Genomic DNA, 27,251 nt, shown 5'->3' with positions numbered 1-27,251 from the left:
GGAGAAAATTAAGAAGAGAAAATGTCATTAGTCACAGGTTTTAATTTCGAAATGTCTTCACACTTTCCTGTGTTTTTTTTTCTTCCTTTACAACACTCCCTTTCCCTGAGTCTTCCTGTTGCTTTCTCTCTTTCACTTTCAGACTCTTTCTTTCTGCCTTAAAGACCTCCACAGTCTGTGTGTGCGTGCGTGCGTATGTGTGTGTTTTATGTGTGTGCCCGAGAGGCGCTGTCTGATCGATTGGTAGTAAATGTGTTCAGTCAGGGAATCCGTCGGCTTTTTATGAAATATAGATGCTGCTCCCACGGTCGGATTAACAAGAGCACCAAAGGGAACGACCAAGCGCACACGACTCCACACATGCACACACTCTCTCCACACATGCAATATAAACAAACACATATGCCGATGGAGCATGCATACAATACAGAGGAAACCCATTAATTGATGTGCATGTGTTTCTCAGGAGAATCTCTTGATGCGGATCCACTTCCACATCAGTGCGGAGAGCAGAGAGGACATCTGCACGGCCAAACACTGTATACCACACCAGAAGTTTGCCATGACTCTGTTCGAACAGGTAGGAGACTCCGCCCACTCCCTCTCTCACCTGTGCCACTTAATTAATTCAAAAAATATATACATACAGTATATCTTCCACATAAACATCTTTGAAAGCACCACAATGTCCTGTGATGACTCTGAGTCTGTGTTTGTGTTTGCAGTGTGTGTGTAACAGCTGTGGAGCCACATCAGACCCCCTGCCCTTCATTCAGATGGTTCATTACATCTCCACTACATCCCTCTGGTAAGACCAGACACACACCTTACACACACACACACACACTCTCTCACACACACACACACACACACACTCTCTCACACACACACACACACACACACACACACACACACACACACTGCAGTAAATCTGGCAGCAAGCTGAGGCTGGGTGGCAGTAAAGGAAGGTACAGCGTGTTCTCTTCTCTCCTACATGGGTCCCCGCTGAACACTCAACTGTGAGCACAATTGCACATACACACAAACACACACTCACACACACATTATGCACATGCATGTGTATGTTCATGCATATGCAAGAGCAGGTGAACTTGTGCATGTGTCCTTTCCCATGTTCAGGTATTAGCCTACACACACACACACACACGCAGGTAGGTGAATCCACACAGGAGAAGCGTGTGCGCATCCTCAGAGTTGTTACATAAAAATCACACATGCTCCGAGTCAATGAAATAAGGAACAGGGGAAGTAATCAATCAGCTGTTTGATTCAGTAGACCCAGGGGGCGACATAAATCTATAAGTGGAACAGTGGGTCGGGAAGCCTGTGAATGAGAGGGAAATGGGAGGATATATCAGTCCATCTCCCTTTTGGAAAATGGAGCACAGCGGAGGAAATAGAGGGATGAATGGGGGGCAAAAGTACAAATAAACACACTGTGTCAAGGTAGTTGTGGGCCACAGCGGTGCCGCCGCTCCGAGTTTGTGCCTGTTAGCGCTGCCAGGCTATTTTTATTACTCTGTGCCGGTGACAGCCGCGGCCCGGGGCATTACAGTATGTTTTCAGGTTGTCCGTCTGTCTCGTCTCGTTCTCCTGAACACGATATCCCAGGAACGCCGTCGGAGAAAATATCTGCTCATTTGGTACAAATATTCACTTTGTCTGAGCTGATTAGATTTTGGCGATCAAAGGTCAAGGTCACGATGACTTAAACTAAATCAACCAATCACAATAGGGCACCAAATTGATCAACTACAAGCCAATGGGAATGCAAATGCAAATCAACCACTCAGCAAACTGACCAATGAAAGTCCGGCTACAAATCCACTAATCACAAAAATAAAAAGGCTCCTGAGTGACCAATCGCCATGTGGCAACAATTCGGCCAATGAGCAAACAGCTACAAACTGACCAATTGAAAACCCGCCTATAAATCCACCAAACAGAATAAAGCTACATATCAGTCAGAGCATGCCAGGACACAGATCAACCAATCAGATCACAACAACAATCAGTATTCAGCTACGAAGCAACCACTCGGCACATAGCTATAAACTGACCAATGATCGCCCAGCTACAAATGGACCAATCAGAAGACGGCTTTAAATCGAATCAGAATGCAGTTTCTAATCAAAGACTTGTGACCACAATATCCTGGAAACATCTCAAGAGAATCCCCCGAAATTTGGCACAAATTAACGACGTAACGTAACAACAACGACGACCGACTGCCATCGCACAACTGCAGCTGAATCTTGTCTGTTAAATCATCATCGATCGTCATATTCGCTCTGACACGACTCCCAGTCAACATTTAATCCACTTATAATGTTTTGAGTTTAAATAGAGCGGGCAAGATTTCTGTCTTCTCTGTTTTTCATGTTTATGTGTGGAAGCGTTACAGCGCCACACGCGCTCCACACAGTGTGTACTACAGCGTTGTTTTCACTGGATCTGTGTGTACGCAGAGATTTCTTGGAACGATGTTGTGTTACGGAGATTTTTTTCAAAACGAACGAGGAAAGATCGTTTTGGGTGACGCTCCATTTCGTGTGGATAAGGCCTTAGATTAGATGTTGGTGGTTAAAGGTCAAGGTCAAAAGTCTCATGAAACACAGTATTTTGTTTATGCGTTGAGGGAATTCCTTCAAACACGGTACGAACATGTAACCACGCTGCAGTAATTCCAGTCACCTTTCAGTGGAGCGAGTTTACATTCGCCACTCGCCACGGACAAACCTGCTGCCGTCAACGTGAGTGCGATAATCAGAGGGCAGCGAAGAGACAAAACAAACGTCTGGTTCAAGCAGGATTCAGACGTGAGTAAACAAAAGGAAACACATTTGTTCCTGGCTGCGGTCGCTTGTTGCTGCCGCTGCTGCTGCTGCTCCCTCTGCTTTCTTAGCTTTGCACCTGTCAGTGCATCTGAAGAGGAAAAGGGCGAGCGAGGGGTTGAAATCGAGTGAGAGAGGCGAGTGAAGAGGTTGAGTTCATTTCAGGCTAATGGAAAGGATGAGAGAAGAGGAGGAGGAGGAGGAGGAGGGGGAGGCGGGGGAGGAGAACGAGGAGGAGGAGGGAGAGATTTGGATGGTTTTTGAAATCGTTATTCTTAAAGGAATACTTCACTGGGAAAAAAACAATGCTGATTCATTGCACACATAATCCCATACATGGTAGAGAACCGCAGACGAGCTCTCACAAGTTCATTTGGTATTCACAGATAATAATGATGTATATTTGAGTTTGTCCTTCAGAGGACAATTGTGCTTAAAAGGGATAAATGCAGCTGCTTTAAGCCTCGCTGAAGGAAATTGTCTCCAAAATAGTTTTCAAGTCCACACAAGTAAAGCTTTTTACATCAAATTACTCTAGTTGTTGATGAACTTCTCCTTCAGGAAGTGTAACAATAATCTTACACTGTAATGTTACACTATATTCCTCTGTTATTTCAGCTCAAGGTCAAAGATCATGAGCCTGAAAGGATTTAGAAATTTGCTTAGAATTACTGTTGTTCATGTTCACGGTCGGTATAATCTAGATTTCGACTTAATTTTCCTTCTTTTTCTTTCCCTTCATTTTCTTTTCTTTATTAAAGCTGATGAGAAAATGCCTGTGGGACTGATTCAGAGCCGGTGTGCGACGGTTGCCTAAGCAATCAGCACGGCGTCGGCGAGACAATTGTTTTTATTTGTGGTCTGCAGAGGGAAATCTTTGGATTTTTAGTCTAAACAACGCCGACCGTGAAATCATTCAAGGAGTGCGTGATTTAGTTGTTGATGTTGCGATTGTTATTGTGTTGTGTTTGTCGTGTCTTAACGCTGCAGTAACCAGGCAGTGCGGATGCTGGAGTGCAGAGACAAACCCACACCGGACATGTTTGGAGAACTGCTTCGCAACGCCAGCAACATGGGAGACCTGCGCAACTGCCCTGTGAGAATACACACACACACACACACACACACACACTCACACACACAGCAAACACACAATCTGCAGTACACGCACAGAACGCAGTGCATTCAGCTACTATTCACTGTTGTGGGTTTTTTTTTTTTTTGTCATATAATCTCATATGAGGTCAGGGGGAAAGAAAATGCAAATTTCTTTTATTTCTCCTCTGATATAAAAAAAGACAAATGTATAAAATATCAATAATGCAAAAAGCTGAACGCTGAAAATCAGATTTTAAAAATACAATTTGCAGCCTAACCACTTTGGTAGTTTCATCATGTCTTGTTTGTTTTTTTCCTTTCTCCCCCCTTCTCACTTGCTGGATTCATGTTACATAATCATCAGTCCATTTGCATTTTTCTTCACATTTTTCTCTTCACTTTCTGTAACTGGAGATATTCTCCGAGTTGTCCTCACCGACCCCGTACAGTAAAACCACGGTGATCATCGAAACTAAAGAGCAGCTGGGCAGATTGTTTCAAACTGACATTATCTTTATGAAAAATGTGGGTATTTTTGGGGGGATGATGATCTTTAGATATGCTGCACACGACGCTGAGGAGATGACGGGTGTGAGAGAGAGGCCGATGGAGGTGTAGGTGGGGAAGTGGGGGGTGGAGGACAGAGGAACGTGCTTGATTTCCTTTTGTTCTGGAGGTTTGTGTGTTGTTGTTGTTGTTGCTGCCACATGGGAAAGTGCTGCTGCTGAATGGGGTCCAGCTTGGCCCCCTCTCTGCCAAGGTGCCTGCACAAAGAGCCTCCTCTCTGGGCAAAGCCAAGCAGCTGCCCCCCTCCTCTCTGTCTCTCTGTCTCTCTCACCACTGCAGCCACCACGCTAATGAACACAACATTAGCTTATTCATGGTCCAAACGGCTGATGTTGTGTGCGCAGTCCTGCGGGAGCCACACAACCTGCCTGTGTTTATCTTCCATCACTCGCAGCACTGATCTTTTGTTATTAGCGCCTCGGGGCTTTGCTCAAACAAAGTGCGGGTATTTGGACGCCGGGGAGCGAGGCTGCTGGAAGACGCAGTAGGTGCCAGATTGGAGATGGGTAGAGTGTGAAGATGTTTGTTTGATGCCAAAGTGTTGGACAGAGGAAAGTGTGAAGTACATGTGTCGACAAACTTTGGGTATTTGACATTTGGTCTGTCATCTGCTCATTTTAAATTAATTAGCTGAACATATGTAGAAATATAAGGTATATTAGGACCATTGTAGGTTTAAGAAACCAAGCTGGAAGAGAGTGTGGGTACATTTCTGAGTTTAAAACTCAAAATTTTCAAGTTTAAATTTAAGAGAAATAAACTTGGATATTGTCTGACATGAAGTTTGAGAACAGTGAGAGAAAAAATCATATTTTTAAGATAAAAACTCACAAACTTGCGAGGAGAAAAAACTTTATCGAGGAAGGAAACAACATCTCTGTTCTTCGCAAGGTTGGAGGAGCACAGACGTCGTATTGATTTGATGATTCTGGGCTAAAGTAACAACTATTTCCTTCTCGCTAAATCCCACCGAAAAGTAGAGTTTGATGAGATCGTCCACCGCAGGAATGAAGCAAAACAAGCAACATCAGTCCAACTTTACCAAGTGTGGATGTGTTTTACTTTCATAGGAAACAAAAATCACACCTTTTTTCACAAAACGACTTGCAACTTTAAACTTGAAATGACCCCCTCCCCCTTTTCCAATGGTCCTGTGTAGCATTGTACATAAAAAAGAAGCAATTAGATTTTATTTCTAATTTTATTCAACAGATCCAACATGCACTCATGAGTTCAGATGTATTTTATTTGTTTCTCATCAGATGTTTCTCTTCATATCCACGCTGGATAAGTGGGCAGGGCTTGTAGGGAAAACACTCAGTCAGGATTTAGCAATATAGGATTAGAATCAGAGTCTGGTGATAGCTGGGATTGACATTAAGTGCCATGTTTTCAGGTGCTTTTAAGTATAAGCAGCAAGATGAATTTATAGTGTCAAACATACAGGATTATGCAACATTCATGTGTGAGCAATCTGTTAATACTGTGGCCGTCTTATAAGCTGATTGTATTTCCTGCTGCAGAGTTAAATCTGCAGCAGTGCACCAAGTTAAAAAAAAAAAAAAAAAAAAGTGACCAGTCGTTCTGTATGTAAAGCAGAAGAATAAAAGTGTAGAATAGCAAGTACAAGTATCTGAACATTGTACTTAAAGATTAATTTAACTTGTTTTATAACCCGGGGCCTGTTTCACTAAATCTGAGACATGCAAACTGTGAGAAAATGCCCTTCGGCTCGTTTTGACACATTTCCCAGGCATGAGCATGTGAGAGCCCTGTATCAGCAATTTGCAAGCAACAATTATTTGTGAAACGAGACACTGCCGTCATTAGCATTCTGCATGATAACAGAGCTTGTCGGTTTTGTGAAACAAGCCTCTGGGTTTTGTTTTTGTAGATTCGGCCTTGATTCCTATCGGCGTAATAACTTTGTACCTGCTAAGTTAATTGCTCAGATTTGGGCTAAAAATGGTGCGAACCGGCCGCCAAATGATGAGGTTTGAGGTTTGAAACTCATTCACAAGAAAACTACATTTATCACTCAAACACTTTTGGTATTAACTCCAAATAAACAGCTTTTTAAACAGCGTGGCTTAACTGTTGTTGTTCACAACCTGTTGCTCATGATTCTGCCGGACTTTGCTGCTGTCACCTTCCCAGATCCCAACAATAACTCGGGTGGGTTTGTTGTTGTTACGACTGGTAGAGATTATGGACATAAAACCACAAAAATAAGACCCCCGGGTTGTAATAAAGTGGAATAATCCTTTAAGTATGACGAATGCACTCGGTAACTTTCCACCACCGTTGAGGAGGTGCGCGGTGGTTTTACAGTTCATCTGCTGCACATCAGCAGCCTGCCTCCTCACTCAGCTGTCATTACACTGATAAAAGTGGAGTTGTGTCTTTATTTCGGTGCCGTTGAAGAAGCATAAGCGCAAACATTTTCTCCCCAAAGTTGTTTCATTTTGCTCTGGAGAATGCCACTATCAGCATTCTGCAAAGCTACAGCATCCTTTGACCAGCAGCGCCGTTACATAACTCACACTCTGTTGGAAAGGTCTGCATAGCCACAGTGAGAAAGAGAAAAGAAATCTTTGCATATAAAATATTCAGAGATGAGACTGCACCGATCAATGTTGTATTATGGAGCAGAGCGAATCTGTTTGTACGATCATTTGATGAATGATGTTGTCAGCGGCCGTCCGCGGCAGTGAGACAGCGCAGAGAGCAACACTGAGGCTGTGTGTCCCGTCGTCAACGTGTCCCACACACCAACAGATCGCCTGTGTCTCTGTGCTGCTTGGCCGCTGCTGCTGCTGCTGCTGCTGCTGCTCTCTGCCTTGTGTTTGTGTCCCTTTTTTCTGAGAATTGAGAAGCAGACCCTGGCAAAATACCTTCCTGCCGTCTCTGGTGCCAGCGCAAGACAGCCCGCCGCCCACAAAGGGAGAGTTCTGTGTGTGCATATGTGTGTGTGTGTGTGTGTGTGTGTGTGTGTTGTGTTTGGCAAAGTGTCTGGTTGCCAGGGTGTTCTCAGGCTGTTTCCGAGCCCGCTCCGCCAGCTCTGCGTGCATGCTCGTGTGTGTGCATGTGTGCAGGCTTTTGTATATATATGTGTGTGTGTGTGTGTGTGTGTGTGTGTGTGCACCAGCTCTGCGGTGGGTCATGACTCAAAGGAAGGATTCAGAACACACGGTTCTGAACTCAACAGAAGGCCCAAGGGACAAATACAACTCAGCACAGTGCTGCTTCTTCCTCTGTCGTTCTCTCTTACACTCCTTTCATCATCTCTTTTCTCCTGCCTTTTATCTCTGCCCCTCATTCTCTCACTCCTCCTCACTTTATCCCTGTGTGTGTGTGTGTGTCTGTATGCATGCATGTGTGTGTTCATCACTGCCAAATAAAGGAATGGTTTGCACCACTGTCACACTCCTAACACAGGATGGATAAACATTGTTTCACATGCTTTTTCTTTTCTTTTCTCCCCCCTCTGTCCCTCAGAGTAACTGTGGTGAGGTGTTGCGTATCCGCCGGGTGCTGATGAACTCGCCGGAGATCGTGTCCATCGGGCTGGTGTGGGACTCGGACCACTCTGACCTGGCAGAGGACGTCATACACAGCTTGGGGACCTGCCTTCGCCTGGGAGACGTAAGGGGATCACACACACATTACACACTCGTTATCACATTATCATATGTTATGCATGCCTACGTGAGCAGACACACACACACACAGACACAATGCTCCATATTTGTAAGCGGGGAGACCTTTGTGCACGTTGTGTGTGCCCATGAGCCAGAGGTTCTAGGAACTGTAAGATGTTTGTCAGAAGAAATAAATCCCAATTGTTTGTTGAGGCGACTCACAAGGCTGTGACAACGGAAAATAAATACCTGTGTGGCCGGGCTTTGGTGAGGGCGATCTCAGGTTGTGTGGTCCACAGTTACCGTCAGCAATTTGCCACAAACATTCATGATTTACTGATGATGAACCCGATGACTTTGGTGTTCCCTGATGTTCCTACCAGCAGCATCAAGGCGAGGTTAGCTGGCAAATGTTAATACGCTATCATGATAATAGACAGTGTGGCATCATGCAAAAGTTTGGGCTCCCCTGGTCAAAAGGTCTGTTAATGTGAACAGTTAAGCAAGTGGAAGATGAAATGATGATGAGATGAGATAAACTTTATTGTCCCCCAAGGGGGAAATTTGTCTTGGGCAAAAGTGCACACAGCAACGTCCCGTCAATTACAATAACAGACAAACAGACAATACAGCATTGCACTAACATTCACATCATAGACTGCCAACTACAGTAAGTCATAATATTGCACCATCTCTGTTATACAGTTGGATTAAAAACATACTTACTCAAGATAAATAAGCAGTAAAATAGACAGTAAGAACCATAACAGTGGTAAGAACTAAGAGAAGACAAGAAAGTGACAGATTGACTCATGTGCAAAATAAGAAAGTAAAAGAATAAATAGTGAATTTTATCAAATAAAGTAATAAGATCAATAGGGTAAAGTAATAAGTAGGTTGCTGCTACCTTGAAGTAGGGGCTGGCTATCTCCAATTCTTTCATCTTTTACATTTTCATAATGACAGAAAAGGAAAAGGCATAGTTAGTACCTAGTAGCCCCCCCTTTGGAAACTATCACAGTGTGTAAATAGTAAATAACTTGTCTGACACCTTGGTCAAAGTTATCTGAGAGCTCAAGTCTCCTGGGTTTCCCGTTCTTCTGCAGGCTGCTGCTTTTTTCTCTCCCTTTTTCACTCTTAAAACTGTAGAAAACAAAAATAAAACACTGATATTGCTTTAAAATGTTGCAAAAGAGTGTTTCATGTTTAACTTTATGCCTTTTGGAGATCGTTTCATCTTCCACTTGCTTAACAGGTCAGTGTTTTATAGTGAGCATGTTACAGTAGGTTTCAGCTCGAAGTCCCACTCTGCTGTTAGATGGTGCCATATGAAAGTTTTGCTGTTGCTCCATGGTGAACATCAGATTGGATCCTTTCAGTCACAAAGTCACTTTCTCCAGCAGCGGAAAGCAACACCAATTTAAACTCATCTCTGTCATGTTTTTTTTTTTCCGGTACAGAAGTTTAAGGCCAACCAGTTAGCCCTGGCCTCACTTGTTACTTTCCAGTAGCGACTCCCTGCAGCCTCCAATCTGTCCTGCAGCGGGCGTAGCGCTCCTCAGAGGAGGCATTATAACCTCTTGTCTTGTAAATGTAACATTGTTCTGCAGCAGAGAATGAAAAGTAACGGTTGTAGCTCATGAGTAGTAGAAAATATGGTTAAAAAAACTTTGGTAACACTTTATAATAAGTACACACTATTAAGCATTAGTTAAGCATTAAATACTGAATTCATCATTTATAACACATGAATACTAATTAGTATGTAGTTTATAAACACAGTTTAAAATGTTTTACTCATCACTGATGAGCACTAACTGTATTTATAAACTAAGAATTCAGTATTTATTAATGCTTAACTAATGCTTAATAGTGTGTAGTTATTATAAAGTGTTACCAAAACTTCTAGTGTCATTAAATTTCACTGGAATCTCAGGGCTTTCAGATTTGTGTCCCTTTGCCTCAGGCTTCTGCATTTCTATGTTCATCAAGTGAAGACACTGTCCTCACAAACACTTCAGACCCAATCCCATTTGAAGGCATCATAACAATATGCCATGGATGAAAAGGCCTCCTCTTTGAATGAGATTGGTACTACTATATGTGGATTTCTAGGATACTTGTTGTAAAAGTGTGGTTTTTTGGGGGGGTTTTCTTTGTCCAGACTGTTAAAAGGATAAAAACATACATTTTTAGATTTGAAAATAAAATGAAATCCCCTTGAATCTTTTGTCCCAGTGCTGAAGATCAACACTTTAACTCAGGTGCTCTGAAAGAAACAGTAGCAAGAGAAATACATGCACAGAAGCATCTTCAAACACACACATACACACGCACATTCATTTTTCAAATACAAATCTATGTTCAGAAACACATAAAGGACTAAATGATTAATACAGAGACAGAATATAAATGTGTGTGTGTGTGTGTGTGTGTGTGTGTGTGTGTGTGTGTGTGTGTGTGTGTGTGTGTGTGTGTCTGCTGCTGTAAAGTCCAATAAACAGAACCAATCTTGTTCCAGCAGACTCTGAAACACAGCAAATTATAACACACACTATCGACCTGACTTTCATTACTCTTGTATAGTGAGTCTCCTGCTGCAGTTTTCACACCTCACACACACACACAGACACAGACACACAGACACACACACATATGTGACGTGTTTGACCCCTGATTCTCTGTGTCATGACTGAGTAATGTTGATGCATTTTAATGCCACTGTAACATCTCCAGCCGCATTCAGAAGTGATACGTATGAATAATGGATCACTGAATATGAATATGTGTTATAGTGAGTCAAGTTCTTTCCTCTATCTTCTATCTTCTGTCTTCTTTCCTCCGCCTGCTGCCATTTCTCTCGTCTTTTTTCTCTTTTCATCCCACTGCTGTGAGAGGAAGCTGGTTGCTAGATAGGAATCGGAGGCTTAATCTATTGAATTTGATGCTTTTGTGTAGCTGTAAGATCAGAAAAAAGTGAATCCATCTGCATCCAATATGTCCCATTGTTTCTTTTTTGTCACTCTTCTGCATCTGCTTACTCTCATTTCTGCTTCCCTGCCACTCTATTATCTCCTTTCTCTCCTCAGATTAGATTATTGTGCTGAAACAATGAGTCTATTACAATAAAATAACAATTTTAATTGATTCATCTTTGCTGTTAGTCATTTTATGATGCAGAAATGCTGAACACTCATTGGCTTCCAGCGTCATAAATGTGAGGATTTGGCTTTTTCGTTATTTATAATTGATTGTTTTTTGTGTCTTTCGTTTCTTTTGTTATGGCCAAGTTTTGGTTTTAAAACTTTAGCTATGGAAATTATTGTCTGACCTTTTGTAGACTTCTGATTAATTGACTAAAATTAGCAATCAGTGATTGTCAGTTTGTCATTTAATGGATCGAACCACATGGGACTTTTCAGCAGCAGGTGAAGATGGGCTACTTGGAGGATTATTCTAACATGTGGTCATGTTTGTGTAAAACATGCAAAAAGCAGCAGTGTGTTGACTGCAGCAGCCGACCTTACTGAGGCATCAGTGTGAGATCTGTGTGTTGTTTCTGCAGCATACATGCAGCGCTGAGATATATGTGTGTGTTATACGTGTGTGTGTGTGAGTGTGTGCAGTTCACAATGAGAGGAAAGTGAGGAGTTTTAGAGAAGGCAGCATGTGAGGGATTACTGCATACAGCAGATATACTAGGTGAGCAAAAATGTGCTTGTATTCACATTAACTCCTCTGTCTCTATCTCCTCCCCCCCTTACTGCACACCTCTCCCTCTCTTCCCTGCATCTCTCCCTCCCTCCCTCCCTCCCTGTCTCCTCCTCCTCCTCCCCTCCCTCCTCTCTCTCTCTCTCTCCCTGTAGTTGTTCTACCGTGTGACAGAGGAGAGGGCTCGCCAGGCGGAGCTCTACTTGGTGGGCATGGTGTGCTACTACGGCAAGCACTACTCCACCTTCTTCTTCCAGACCAAGATACGCAAGTGGATGTACTTCGACGACGCCCACGTCAAAGAGGTGAGACACAGTTTTGGAGTCTGCATGCTGCAACACGGGGAGGGTGCACCGTGCAGCATCTGCTGCTGCTGCCGCTGCTGCTGCTGCTGCATCTCCACCGTGAGCGCAGCTACAACTGGAACTGTGCTGTACGTCAGTTTAAGTGCTGCACGGTCCGGTCTGTGTTTAAAGATTTAATATCCATCTCTGTTAAAATCTTAGTGCAGGTCTCGCTGCTAAAACTGGTCTTGTGTTACATTTACTAGACACTTGAGCATGTGTTATGTGCTGCAAAGCTGAAGAATGTGTGTGTCTTTTTGTGTGTATGTATGTGTATGTGTGTGTGTGTGTGTGTGTTTCCTTGCTGCACCTCCAGATCGGCCCTAAGTGGAAGGACGTGGTGTCTCGCTGTATCAAAGGCCACTATCAGCCCCTGCTGCTGCTCTACGCTGACCCCCGTGGGACGCCGGTGATACTGCAGGAGAGCCCCAACCCCTGTACCAGCTCCAACCCGCAGCTGGAGCTCCAGCACTGCAGCAGCAAGGCTGGTTACGACAGCGAAGACTCCGGTACAGCAAAGATGACACACTCTGCTACAGATCAGATCAGATTACTTTGTGTTTATCATCCGGGGGGCATGCAAGGTTATAGCTTTAAAGCTCTGACCTTCAACCCTGTAATCCAGCCTCTGCTTCTCTCTACGCTGCAGAGATTGAACTTCTTTCCCTTTGCTTTTGACTGTAAACATACGGAGATGCAGGATTAACCAAAAAAGGTCATCTTTTCTTTTTGTTTCCTCTCAGGTCGGGAGCCGTCCATATCCAGCGACACTCGCACCGACTCTTCGACGGACAGCTCGAGTCACCGCGCCTCTCGCAGCCGACCCCTCCACCAGTCCACGGGCAGCCACCTCTCCAGTGAATCCCAGACCACGGTGGTCTGCAATTACGACATCGGCACACCGCCGCACGGTGCTGACGCCAGAGGTAAACTTATGTGTACTCTCTCAACAAAGTGCAGCTGCACCTTCACTCAAGGTTTGGAAGCGCCAAACGGCAAATACACAAGCGGGCGCGTTGTATTTTCAGAGAGTTAGATAAAGCACAGAAGCATGTAGGTACAAGTAAGAGCAAACAGAGGTCAGTTTTCATATTTCAGTGGAAATGAAGTGAGATGTTTGTCCCGGTGCTTCATCACTGCAGACTCTTCAGGTTATGTGCCTCGTTAGTGGTTATTCTCATATTTACTTGCACTGCTGCCTACATAATTGGCCCCTGTGGGATAAATAAAAATGTTATTGGATTTACTTTCTCGCTCTTTCTCCACCTCTCCCCCCCCATCTTCCTCAGAGTCAGCGGTGGAGGGTCCTCCCCGCCCTCCCTCTCCTCCCCTGCAGGAGTACAAGGAGACGGCCGTCTTCCTCCTCTCCTCCCGCCGGCCTCTCACCTCCTCCTCTTCCTCCTCTCGACCCCTGTCCTCCTCCTCTTCGTCAGGAGTAGGGGGCTGCGAGGGAGGGGTCGGGGGCCCCCACTGGGAGGATGAAAGCACCAGCAGCGAGAGCAAGTCCAGGTATTACACCGCTGATTCACATTCAAACCATGCAAACATGCACATTATTAGATAATTAACACTGATGCATCATGACTGTTGAGGCTATAATTAGATTATTTAGTCCAGTGGATCCTAGAGGTCAGGCTCCCTTCAAAGGGTCACATGATTAATGTGCAAAAAGGAAAATTTCTCCTACTCAAATCTCTGTTTGCAGCCATTTGTACAATTGTTTATTTTTTGTGAAATATTGGAATATTTTTTTTACAATTTAACAAGAAAAAGCATAAAAACATAGAGTTAAGTAAATGTATGTTTTACTGACTGATGTTACTCTGGAACACCAGATTATAAATGATGCTGCTTTTTCTAAATGAAATAAAGCTCAACGGAAACAAAAGTGTAGTAGAGTAATTTAGAGTAATTAATTTCACATTTGCTCATTAAAGGAGATATCAGTGAAATGTTTTTGTTAATATAAGTCCTAATTAGTCATATTTTCCGTCAGCAATCACGTCAGTTTCGACCGGAACACGAGTCTCTCCGTCACTCTGCTCTGCTGTAACCCGAGGAGAAAACATTTCTTCTGGGATACAAGTGTTATCCAATGAGGAGAGAGAACGGCATGAAGGGCTGTGTGTTCAGCCAAGGGATGCGCGTGAATGTGGTGACGTAGCACGAGGACCAATTGATGCTTGACAAGGGCGGGGGCTGCTAACTCATGGTGCGTTCAAGGAAACTCGTACTTTGTGTTTTTCCTTCCTGTGAAGTCATACCAGTTCGATCTGGTACGAGTTCACGGGTCGGAAGTTACGAGTGGCCGTTATAGGGAACTTTCACAGACAACAGGATGGTAAAAACACGAGCTACGGGTTACCTGGAACGCTACCAAGTCGTAGTTGTGACTTGAAGCTGTAACTTACGGTTTCAAAAGCCTGCCTTGAACGCAGCATTAGCCGAAACGGCCGTGAAGCTGATATCTGCTTTAATGGGCCCACATGTGAGTTCAATGAGTCATTTTATGGTCACATGCTTCTCATATTGTTCAGTAATATCCAACACACAACTCCATCTCAATATTTACAGTATCTGAACACAAGCACGTGATGCGACACCGCTGCCTGTCCTCGCCTGCATTAGCATTTAGATGGTGAATTTTGAATGTTTCTTCCCACACGTGTTCATGTTCATCAAATGTTGAATATCTCAGTCTGTTGTCGTCTCGTGTTTTTTTTCTGAGACTCACACGAGCAGAACCGCATCACCAAACTAAAACATTATTGTTGCAATAAATGGTTCAAGCTCTTATGTGAGTGTCCTGACTGAACTGTAATTAAGTCATTTTGTAGGTCATATATTTTTACTTTTTTTTATTACCGTATAAAAGGAGTTGTTCCACTTTGCTTTAAGAGAATTTCACTCACAGATAAAGTAGTTTGTAAAAGTCGAGTAGCTTGTATTTGAATAGGAAATGACCTAATAAAACCATGCTACATCCTGTGTAACGTCGTCGTCTCCTGCTCTCCAGCTCCTCTGGAGGCCGCTACCGGCCGACCTGGAGGCCCAGGAGAGAGGCCCTGAACATCGACAGCATCTTCACCCGCCAGCGAGGCTCCTCTCTGGGCTACAGCACCCTGCCCGGCCCCTCCCTCCCCCCGGAGCCCCAGGACTCCCCCCTCCCCTCGGCGGCGGGACCCGCTGCACCCACACAGCAGCAGGGGCCGCAGGAGGCGGAAGCACGGGAGGTCGGCGGGGAGTTGGAGGCGGGGTTTGGGCTGGTCGGGCAGCCCAGGTCTCTGGGCAGCGGGCGGACGATGGGCCCCCCTGCCCCTCCACCTTTAAGAGGGGTGGAGCACCAGCCACGTCTGATTCAGAGGATGGAGAGTGGCTACGAGAGCAGCGAGAGGAACAGCAGCAGCCCCGACAGGTAGGAAACCCACAAATAACAATTACTGCCTCTATACTCTTTTGTCTCCGCTGCTGCTCCGGTTTCTTTGTTCAGTTTCACTTTATCAGCATCAAACACAGAAGTGACTTTAACGACGACAAACGGCCCGACAGTTGTGGTGTATCCTAACAACAAATCAATCAGTGAACACATCGTCCGCTTTCTAAACATTTAGTCTCTTTGGATTTCATCTTCTCTCTTTTTTTTTCTCTCCACAGGGAGGTGGGGCAACAAAAACGGGTGCTGATGTCCGGCCCTTCATGGCGTTCGGTGCCCAAGTCAAAGAGCAGTGGTGCCATCCTGCAGGAGCTGCCTTCGCCCAGCTGGGGTAGCGGCACCATCACAGGTGTGTGTACAGTATTTGTGCATACTATATCCACCCACGATTGATTAGATCCACATGTTGAGTCTTCATCGCTCTTTTCTGCATCTGCGTGTGCGCTTCAGGCTCAGGGCGCAGCGAGCTGGACGAGCTGCAGGAGGAGGTGGCGAGGAGAGCCCGCCAGCAGGAGCAGCAGAAGCGGAGGGAGGCCGAGCGGGAGGCAGCCATGGGATTCAACCCCAAACCCAGCAAATTCATGGACCTGGACCAGCTCCAACACCAGGGTACGGATGAAAGAAGGATGAAAAGAAAAACAGAGGGTAGGAGTGGGTGGTGGAGGCAAAGGAGGAGATGTGTTGTTGGAGTTTAAATGTTTCTCGGGAAGAGCAAAGGTTTCATAAAGTCGGTTCTCCCAAATGATGAAAAAACATATTTTCTCATCACCTCTCCAGTGGTATCAAACCATGAAGATAGTTAAAGACACATCTCTATTTAGATTGCTGTGTCTCCATCAATATATTGCAGGTTAATTCATAGGGACTATTGATCCAGACTTCACTATCTGCATAGCAAGATACTGCAGATGAGAGGTGAAATTATATGTTTTCTTTGGAAGATTTGTGCGAACTGACCCTTTAAGAAGAATGTCAATGCATTTAAAGCTGCACAAGGCGACATTGTACACTTTAAACCTCAGATATCAACGAACCATCGCTGCCTCATTAGTTAATTTTGCCCTTTAAGTCTCTATTCTCACTGTAACTGAATCAAACCGATGGTATTTCAATTGGAGGGATGTGAGGCTGTTTTTTAATTTTTTTTCCCCCGTTGTTGTTATTTTTAAGCTCTTGCGTCACTGCGTGATTAAGTGTATTTTTATGTTAAAATCTTGCCCGGTGCAGCTTTAAGGTCACACTATCACCTGTTGTCTAGTTTAGCAGTGACAGTGACTTGTATGTCCGTGCTTCTGTCTGACCTCCTCTTTGTCCTCGTTCCCATCTGTTCGTCTGTCTCTCCATCTGTCTCCCTCCGTCAGTACTTTTTTATTTGTCCGTTTCAACTCGGGACTGTATATACTGGGTTTTTGTGTGTCATACGTAAGTGTTTTTTTTTGGTCAGATTAAGGTTGTGTGTGTGTGTCTGTGTGTGCGTGTGTTTGTGTCTAACAGTTCCAGCTAAGTGGGAAACTCTTTCACTGATTTCCTATTTTAAAAATGAAAATCCAAGTCCAAGTCCAGAGCTCTGATGTCCCGGCCAAACTCTAGAGAGTTTACAGTGTATGTATGTGTGTGTGGACTGACTGTGTGTGTGTGTGTGTACTCTTTTTATGTTTTTTCCTCATACACAGTACAGTATGTGTGTTTTTAAAATGCTTCTTTGTTGATTTGAACCATTTACATACATTATTTTTTCATAAATAGTCATGGATCAGTGTAACTTCATGTGTGTGTGTGAGATTGTATGTTTCAGAGCTGCAGACACACAACTTTGACTCAAGTTTTATATTTAAAGGAACGTTTCACTAATTTAAAATATACAGTATATTAAAATGAACTGACTCTCACCACAGGAAATGCTGAGACTGTGAAATCTGCTGTGGCTCTGGAGCAGTTTGGTCAGTTTCCTATTACAGCTGAATAATCTCATATTTATATTACAAACATTTAACACATTCAGCAAAAGATGTACAGAGGTGACTTATGGGAAGTGTAGGATCCAGTGTTAATGCAGCTTGATTACAGGGACAAAAATCCTGGCGTTCATATCGATTCTTTTTTAAATTCTTATTTTAGTTCAGTTCAGACCAAAGTATTTCAGCAACTATTGGATGAATAGATTTGAAGTTTCGTTCAAACATTCATGGTCCCCGGACGATGGATCCTGTTGGATGGATCCTCTGACTTTTTACTTTGGTGTCACAATCAGTGTAGAGTCTGTGTTGTGGTCGGATTTTAATGAAGTTTTGCACAGATGTTCATCTGTCCCCCTTTAATCTGTGTCTAACAATATTTATCAGGTCATTTTTTTAATTTGTCAAGTTCTTCAGTTTACATAGAAAACTAAAGACATTCCCATTAGCTTTAGCTGTTCTCCGAGGTTAGTGCCAAATAGCAATTGTTAAAAAACTGTAAAATAAATGTTGAAAAACTTCCCCCAACGGGAACGCACATCAGCGGTTTTGCATGAGTTTACCTCTAAAACAACTCTGTCTGGTAACATTCCGTTATTATCTCATAGTGTGGTGAATGTGCAGGTCACAACTTGTCCACCAGAGCGTTGTGGAGTTGTTGGATTGTGTATTTGATGAGTTTGATGAGGGAAACCAAGAAATCCCATTAGCCTCCGTAGCGTAGCTCTGAGCAGCTTGCGGCTCCGCTCCGCCGTTCTAAAAATAGCTTGCACCGACAATTAAAGGTAACGAACCTACTGCTATGAGTATAGGGATTATGGCAATGGGCCAATTTGCAAAAATATTGAACTATCCCTTTAACAAATGTTAGCAGTTTACTAATGATGTTAACACTGTTTAATTACAAATACACTGAAACGAACTAAGAACGTGTTTTAATGGTCGACATTCAAACATCTGACAGATGTGCATCTAAACTTGGCTCCCTGACTTGAAAAAGACTTTGATTATTTGACTTTAGACTTCCAAAGATATTTCTGGTGTTTCCAAAACGTTTGTCCATATTAATGTTGATATAGGTCAGAGATGTTTCGATACACTTTTCTCCCTCTCGATGCTGATTCTGATACCTGAGCTGGAAACATCTGTGGCAGTAGAGAGGAATTAATTTCTGGTAAAACTGCCATTTTATCCGAGTGTGAAAGTTCATTAATAAATAATGTGGTATCAGATTGGTGCATAGAGCGGCACACTGCATGGGTGATACCTGAGTCAGTGTTTTAACCAGTGTTGAAGACATTTCCTGAAATAGCGGAGCAGCTCTGTTTGTCTGTCTGTGTATTTTCATGCATATTTGGTCCATGCATCCTCGAATTTGATTTATTTTTAGTTTTTGTGTGTGTTTCTATATTCAGAAACAGTGTGTATATGTGTGTTTGTGTATGTGTGTGTGAGACAGAGCCATGTATGAACTGCAGGTGTGCAGGTTTTCCCCTCCAGCTCAGTACTAACTAAATCTATATCGGGGATTATTATGTTGTGTCCTGTGACTGTCTGTCCTACTGTGTGTGCTTCAGTGTGTTCAGCCCTATGTACCTGACACACACACACACATGCAGAGAGACACACACATCCCTGCGAGTACACTCAACCTTGATGAAGTGAAAGGACGCCTTGCGAACGAACAGATGGCATCACTATCAGTGCGATTACATAACAGAATTTGGGTTCCCACATCCGTATCAATGGTTTCAGGCAGACTCCAGACAATCTGCCTCAGTGTTTTAGAGGACGTTACAGCCAACAGCAACAACAGAGCTGCCATCAGCCCTCCGTTATTCTGTCTCTAGTCACCCATAAGTATGCAAAATCAAGCCAAGACGGGTGATGGCTGCTCTTTTGTTGTCCTTCTCTGCATCTCTTTTTTATAACAAACTAACATCCAGGGTGCGTTCACAAGGCTACGCACTAAAGAAAGCTTCCTTCCTCCGAAAAACAAATCTTTTGATCTTTCCCTTTCTTCCCCTCTCCACCACCACCCAAGTCTGGTGTCTGTAGCTTAATGAACGTAGCCTCAACTTTGCTCCTCTCTTATCTGATGTTGACTTTTTGACTCACTAACTACAGTACAAATTTACATATTGATGCATTTGCAATAGAGTTGCGAAGTGGGATGAGATGTTGAGCCTGAAAGTTTTTTTTTTCTTTTTTTTGTTGTTTTACCCCCATTTTGAAAATCTTCCTCTCTGGTTGCTTGTTTCCTCAGAGACAATACAACTTTTGCCAAACAGCAGCCATTGTCGCCACAGGTGCAACTAACATTTTGCTACATAACATTTGCCAACAGTTTTTTCTTTTTTCAATTTGCTAACGGTCAAATCAAAACAGTCTAAGCTTCACTGTAGTTACAAAACATCAAAGGAACGATATAATGTCGATGACTTTGACTTCCATTTGTTTGTTAAATGTTAAATTTCATCTTTAGATGTTTATATATCTGTCCATTTCAGCTCAGTTTGATATAGCAGAAGGCTAATAAACTACAATACCCATGAGCCTCAGCCTCTGTAGCAAATCTCCACTTCTCTTTGGGAACAAAAATCCAGATTATTAATTGATTTTTTTCATCTGCTTGTGTCATTTCTGACTGTAGCTACTGTAACCAGTAGCACAAGCTCTGTTTCTTGGAGTGAAGCTTTGTTGGGAGTTGTAGTTGACTTCCCTTACAAAGCTTTTTACATGCAGATGATTCAATCTTTGACTTTTTAAATCAGAGAACCATGTATTTATAGTCAAACATAATTGGTCATTTTTCCCTACGTATGAAAGGACTGTCTGCAGAGATAAGTCCTCCCACTTTGCAACTCTATAAATGTGTAAAAAACACACATGTTGACTTACAGTAGAGGAGCGTAATGCATGCCAGCCCCCTCATAACCACTCCTTCTGCTCTGCTTCTCTTTTCTGTCTCCTTTTGTCTCACCTGTTCTTTCATCCTCCATTTTTTTGTCTCTGTCTTAATCTTTTTACTCTTCGTTTTTTACTTTTTCTTTTTCCATCCCCCACACTCACTTTTTTTGCGTTTCCTTTCTTCGCCACTCTGTCACTATATCTTTCTCTCTCCTTTTTTCTCCTTTTTATCTCCCGCTCTGTTGTTAACATCTTCAGCTGTGCTCAGACCCCTGCATGAGGCTAACGCTCATAGCGGATTGGCTGTAGCTGCGTGCATGAGGAGCACTGGGGGTCCAATCAAACGCAGGCAGGAACAGGAAATGGAACGGGACACGGGAAGCGCCCGTCCACAGGGGCCTCACAGGTACCGCCACTGTCCCCTCCCCCACCTCCCACCTCCCACCCCTTCACCTTTATGTGTCCGCAACCGCAACGGTGCCTGTCCCCAGTACCACTCCTCCTTCCTCCCTTCTCCCTCCTCCACTTTGTGTGTGTCCTCGGCTCAAGCTGACCTCAGGACCCCTCTGTGTGTGTCCTCTGGATGCAAAAAAAAAAAAAAAAATACAACAACAGCAGCAACACCCTCATGTGTGCGTCTGCAGCTCTGGCTGTCCAAAATCCCCAGAACTCCCCTGTTTTTTGCAACCCCCTCCTCCTCCCCTCTCCCAGCACTGCACTCTCACATCCTGCTGTATGCCAGAGTGTGTGTGTGTGTGTGTGTGTGTGATTGTGTGACTATATACAGTAACTTCTTACCCTCCTTTGTGTATGTGTGTTTGTTGCAGTGCAGTAAAAAGAAAAAAAAAAACCTGCTTCGCCGGGCTCTGTGTTGCCATCGAGAATAAAAAGAGAGGCCGAGTTGCTCTCTGCTTCACTGCTTCCCCTTCATTGTAGCTGTTGCTGCTTTTTGTAGCCGTGTGCTGCCAAGGCTTCCCTCTGCTCTTTGTGCGCTGCTGATCTGTCCCTATGTGTGTGTGTTTGTGTGTGTGTGCGCTGTAAAAGCTGCAGTCCGTCACTGTGTTTTCTGTCCTGTGTGCTGCTGCTGCTGCTGCTGCTGCTGCTGCTGCCGCCGTGCGATTGCAGTCACAGATTCCTGCGCTGTGGTTTGTTGTTTTTTCTGCTCTCTGCTGTGTGTATGTGTATGTGTGTGTGTTTGTTTGTTTGTTTGTGTGTTACAGGAAGTCAGTCTGTTTCCCTCCTGACGTCTTAGTGCTGTTTGTCTCTGTGAGTTTTGTGCTGAGTCAAACAATGTCCAGTTTGACATTTAAAAAGAGTGACGCTGCACATCTAGACTAGCAGATGATGACGCTGTTTTTTCATTTAATACAGTTGAATAATGATGATAAAAACACTGTGATGAAGGAGTTGATTAATTGATTAGTTGATCATCAGAAATTTAGTTAGTAGCCATATTAATACTTAATGATTTGTTATTGCTTCTCAGTTTAAAGGAGAAAGTCAGAGTGATATGGAAATACGAGGAAGAAAAACAATAACTGATTTATGATGTTGTTTTAATTTCTGTATTCGTCTTGATTGAAAAGGTCTGGCCTCCTCTGGTTGAACTACAAAGACCTCTGAGTATCGGAGGTGAAACTCAGGCTCACATCGGAGTTAACAAGTTAGAAATATAGTCAGGAGCTAATCCCAGCCGTGCCTTAAAGGTGGTCATTAAAGCTTAAAATCTCATCTAAAACATTCCCTCCATTAAGGAGGAGACTTTTGCTGCTGCTGCATTTGGAGTCGGCTGATTGGAGGCGTGTTAACATTAACGTTGGGGTTTAGTTTTTTTTTTTTTTTGGTTTGGTTTCATCAGAACTGAAGTGAAATTTGTTAGAAATGGACAAAAACTGTAAATCCAAAGTGTTAATAGCAGAACTGAAGGAAAGACGGAGGAGGAGGAGGAAGAGGAGGAGGAGGTAAAGCTCCAGCGCTGAGCCTCTTTTATTACCTTCCTCCTCTCCTCTATTGATCAACACAAGCCTCTGATTTATAGCTCGCTGCTGCAAAGCCTGCTGGGTAATTACTAAGGCTGAAAAGAGAAACGGGAAAAGTAATGTGGGGGATGGGGGAGAGGGGGGGGGGGGGGGGCTGGCACTCAACGTAGACACGTACAGGTCCGCGCGCGCACTCACATCAAAATAGACACACAAATTTACAGACTTGGCTGTTCGCACATGCCAACACACAACACACACACACACACTAGTTTACTACGACGTGTGTGTGTGTGTGTGTGTGGCGTCTCTCCACAGCGAGGACGCCCTAATGTTCAACATATATCACATCCTCCACATATCAATGTATGTAAATCAATAAAGTAATATAGTGGTGAGGCTGAACTGTAGCAGCACCACATTTATTCCCATCGTTGATCTACTGCAGCAGCAGCAGCAGCAACAGCAGCAGCAGAGGAGTGGATTGGTGTTTGGAAAATTGGATTAAAGTGTTTGGTGTTTGGTTGTTGTTTGTTTTGTTTTTTCGAGCTGCATACAGTATGTTCAGATCAGGAAGTCCAGTTTGTGTTTCACTCATAATAATAATAATAATAATAATAATGATGATAATAATGATAATAACCGGCATGGCAGCGAATCCCATGCACAGCTCAGCACGATGCCTGCACAAGGCTGCATCATTGTGTGTTTGTAGCTGTTTGTTCTGTATGTGTGTGTGCGTGTGTGCGTGTGTGCGTGCGTGTGTGTATGTGTGTGTGTGTGTGTGTGTGTGTGTGTGTCTGTGTGTGCGCGCGCTTGTTTATCCTGGTTTGCTGTTGTGACCTTCCCTCTATGCAGTAACTCACCTGACGTCAGAGGTTTTTTTTATTTATTTATTTATTTTTCATGGTGGTGCTGCCGGCCGGCCGACTGACTGACTCTCCCCTCCTCCCCCTCCCTCCCCCCCTCTCTCCCCCCTCTCCCCCCTCCCCCTCCTGTTTCCCCTCCAGTGAACAGCCTGGCCCGGTCCAAGTACTGCTGACGCCCAATCAGGAGGAGGAAGAGGACGACCAGGCAGCGACGCCCCCCCCCAACCAGGACGCTGCTGCCGCCGCTGCTGCTCTGGGCCTGGACCTGCCCTCCTCCCCCCCTCCTCTTCCTCCTCCTCCTCCTCCCCCGCCACCTCCTCCCCCCTATCGACCCCCGCTCACCCTCAGCATCGCTCACCCCTACGCTCCCTCCAGCCGAGGGGCGGCGGCGGCGGCGGCGGAGGAAGAGGAGGAAGAGGAGAGTGGTTGCGTGTTGGGGGGAGGAGGGGGGAGGAGGAGGAGAGGGGGGGAGGCAGGAGGCGAGGACGGGAGGGAGGGGTCGGGGGTGAGGCTGTGTGAGCTGCTGCAGGCCGGGGGGGTGAGTGTCCGACCCCTGGGGAAGCACTTAGCCATCTCGCTGCCCTCGCTTCCTCTGCGTCTCTGGGATACTACACACACCTCCGCACACCTTGAACCCACACACGCACACGCACACGCACACCCTCACCCTCACCCTCACCCTCCCTTTCCCCCTCCTCCCCCGCCCCCCCTCTCCTCCTCCTCCTCCTCCTCTCCTCCCCCGTCTTCCCCTCTGGAAGCCTCCGGGCCAAGGAAACCTCTCACGCCGCTCTGGCAGCCTCCGCGGCCCCATTCCCCCACCGCCGCCGCCGCCGCTGCTGCCGCTCAGCATCAGCAGCAGCAGCACTGGCCGAGGCACGGAGCCGCCGCCGCCGCTGCTGCCACCGTTGACAGCAGCTGCACCCGTCATTGGTCCTCCTGGAGTCTGGACCGCCCTGACGCCGTGGTGACGCCTTACAGCACGCCCCCGGACTGCTGTATCCCCATCAGGCCGCAGTCGTCCGGTCACAACTACAGCTACAGTTGCCAGTCGTCTCCGGGGCACTACGGCTCCCAGCATGCCCCGAGGCAACACGGCGATCCCTGCGAAGAGGCCGAGCTTTCTGAGCTCGACTCCCTCTACCAGGCCAGTCTGCAGGCTGGAAGGACAGGTACACACACACACACACACACACACACACAGACACACAACACACACCTTAAACACGTTCATCAAGCAAAAACTGCCTCATTCAGATTTTATTTCTTTACAGTGTTAATAAAGATTGTTTGAATTTGGACCGTGTGTCTGGTAAAATAAGCAAATTATGGGAAATTATAGTATTTTTACTATTTCTGCAGGTGTTATAGACTTAATGATGAATTCATATTAATGTATGTGACAGTATATTACATTTGTAATAGTCAAGGATTGGAAAATATACAAATGTCTATGTCTTGTGTTACAAAAGAACACGTTTTGTGGAGTCTTTATTACAGTAAACAAACGCTCTTTACATATAATAGTCTTTATATATATATTTATTGGAAATTAGATAGATAGATAGATAGATAGATAGATAGATAGATAGATAGATAGATAGATAGATAGATAGATAGATAGATAGATAGATAGATAGATAGATAGATAGATAGATAGAATACTTTATTAATCCCCAAGGGGGAATTTGAAATAGCAGCAAAGGGAAAATACTGTACATGACGATGGAGAGAAAACAACACAGATCATGAAACACTGAAGTAAAATACTGTACATAAAAACACACAGTGTATTAAAACACAATAATACATATGTGGATAAAAGTAAAAAAGGTTAAAAGTGTTGGGTTCAGGATGCTTATAGTGAATGAATCAGACGGAGCAAAAAAAAAGTTTTTGCAGCTAACTGAGGCAGTTTTACGCTTTTACAATTTTCTATGTGGTTTTATTCCACTTGTGCTGTCACATTACTTCACTAACTCACTGAGCTTTTTTATTAAATTTCTGCCAAAATCCAAAGTTTCATACAGGGAAGTTTTCATAAATAGATCAAGTATTAGAGGAAATGATACAAACACAGGAGAGATCACTCAGCGAGTGTGATGAAAAGCTTCAGCAGAAGATGATTCATGTCGAATAAACTGACGTGTGTGTGACGAAACGAAATGTTTTTATTTATTTTTATTTCTCTGCTTGGACCTCCTCTGTGTGTGTGTGTGTGTGTGTGTGTGTGTGTTCAGGCTGCAGCCCGTCAGAGAGGCTCATATCCAGGGTGGGAGGGCAGGCTCGCTCCAAGACCCCCAACGCAGACATGGAGAGGAGTGCGTACGGGGCGGACTGCACCAGCACCCCCACCTACCTCAACAAGGTAGCGCACACACACACACAGACACACACAGAAAACTACGGTGGCCCTGAGGTGCAAATCACAACAGCAAATCAGAAAACACAACAGCAAAAGAGAAAACATAACAGCAAAAGTTGTATCATTTCCACTCATACTTCATCAATTTATGAAAACTTCCCTGTAATTTATCAATATAATGTGACAGCACAAGTGGAATAAAACCACATAGAAAATTGTAAAAGCGTAAAACTGCCTCAGTTAGCTGCAAAAACGTTTTTTTTGCTCCGTCTGATTCATTCACTATAAGCATCCTGAACCCAACACTTTTAACCTTTTTACTTACTGTTCACATAGAGAAAGAGAAAACACAACGGCAAAAGAGAAAACACAACACAAAAAGAGAAAAAACAGCGGCAAAAGAGAAAACATAATGGCAAAAGAGAAAACACAATGGCAAAAGAGAAAACATAACAACAGAAGAGAAAACACAACAGCAAAAGAGAAAACATAACAACAAAAGAGAAAACACAACAACAAAACAGAAAACAAAACAGAAAACACAACAGCAAATTGTGCGTTGTGTTTTCTCTTTTGCCGTTGTGATTTGCACCTCAGGGCCACCGTAACCGTAGGAATCTCCTCTCGTGGTCTCACAGACTGTCTCCTCCTCCTCCTCCTCTTCCTTCTCTTCCTCCTCTTCCTCCTCTGCAGCCAATGACGTTGCGGGATCTGCGTTTCGGGGCGGAGCCCGGCGACGGCGAGGGCGTGAGGCGAATGGGACGCAGCCTGAGCGGCACGATGGTGACCTCGCGCCGCAGCCGCCTCACTGCGACCCGCAGCTTTGTGAGTGTGACCTCCTGCGTCTCTGCCGCCCCCCTGTGGCCGTGCTCTTGAACTGCACCTGCCTGATTCTTTTTTTCCCCACCGTGTGTGCAACTTTTACGCATTGCTTTTTTTCCCCCCTGTGCTCTTCTCCCCCACCGCTGTTTGTCTCGTCTCTCCTCCTCTCCCTTTTGTCCCGCTTTTTTCGTCTTCCTCTCTGTCCTCTCGCTCTCCTCCTCCTCCTCTTCTTCTTTCTCTCTCTCTTTCCACTGTCTCTCTCAAAGGTGAAGCAGGCTGATGTCAGTGCCTCTCCTTGCTTACTTCCTCTCTTCTGAGTCCCTGTTGCTATTCCACCACTATCATCTCCTCCATCCTCCTCATCACCAACACCTCATCACCACCTCCCTCCACTGCTTCACAGGTAAACACTGCGCTGAGCTCATATAACCTCACATGTGTAAACCTTTGAAGGAAAACGACAGTGAACTTATGACTGGGGTTTCCTCTTGGTGGAGCTACTTTGCGTGCCAGATGAGCGGCTTCGCAGCACATCCCTGATATTTTATTCATTTTTCCTGGTTGAACATTTGACTTTCTGGCAAAGCAAAGACCCATCTGGCACAAAAGTAGGCTAAGTCCCTGTTTGCACATGGCCGTATCCTGGGGAGATGTGCACTGATTTGTAAAAACTGTGGACACCCAAAGGTGATTATTTCATCCCTG

The 27,251-nt window shown here is 44.6% G+C and overlaps 1 protein-coding gene across 1 annotated transcript in view; it reads left to right on the top strand.

The window, feature by feature from the left end:
• The window catches only part of usp54b (ubiquitin specific peptidase 54b), a gene marked incomplete at both ends in the record, with an annotated part of 46,194 nt that extends 20,259 nt beyond the window's left edge, over positions 1-25,935 (top strand). Inside the window, 17 exons of the mRNA XM_083994855.1 lie at positions 467-580; positions 726-808; positions 3,846-3,951; positions 8,019-8,165; positions 12,028-12,177; positions 12,533-12,725; positions 12,960-13,142; positions 13,506-13,591; positions 13,625-13,725; positions 15,233-15,631; positions 15,871-15,998; positions 16,100-16,294; positions 20,773-21,004; positions 23,711-23,900; positions 24,210-24,531; positions 25,600-25,727; positions 25,912-25,935. Of these exons, the coding sequence (XP_083850981.1) occupies positions 467-580; positions 726-808; positions 3,846-3,951; positions 8,019-8,165; positions 12,028-12,177; positions 12,533-12,725; positions 12,960-13,142; positions 13,506-13,591; positions 13,625-13,725; positions 15,233-15,631; positions 15,871-15,998; positions 16,100-16,294; positions 20,773-21,004; positions 23,711-23,900; positions 24,210-24,531; positions 25,600-25,727; positions 25,912-25,935 (2,781 nt within the window). The remainder of the gene's footprint in view (positions 1-466; positions 581-725; positions 809-3,845; positions 3,952-8,018; positions 8,166-12,027; positions 12,178-12,532; positions 12,726-12,959; positions 13,143-13,505; positions 13,592-13,624; positions 13,726-15,232; positions 15,632-15,870; positions 15,999-16,099; positions 16,295-20,772; positions 21,005-23,710; positions 23,901-24,209; positions 24,532-25,599; positions 25,728-25,911) is intronic.
• Between the last annotated feature and the right edge of the window lie 1,316 nt (positions 25,936-27,251).

The sequence above is a fragment of the Trachurus trachurus genome (genome assembly GCF_905171665.1).
Source record: "Trachurus trachurus genome assembly, chromosome: 19".
Taxonomy (NCBI): Eukaryota; Metazoa; Chordata; class Actinopteri; order Carangiformes; family Carangidae; genus Trachurus; species Trachurus trachurus.
The sequence above is the reverse complement of the archived record's forward strand: the minus strand, read 5'-3'. Positions and strand labels throughout refer to the sequence as shown.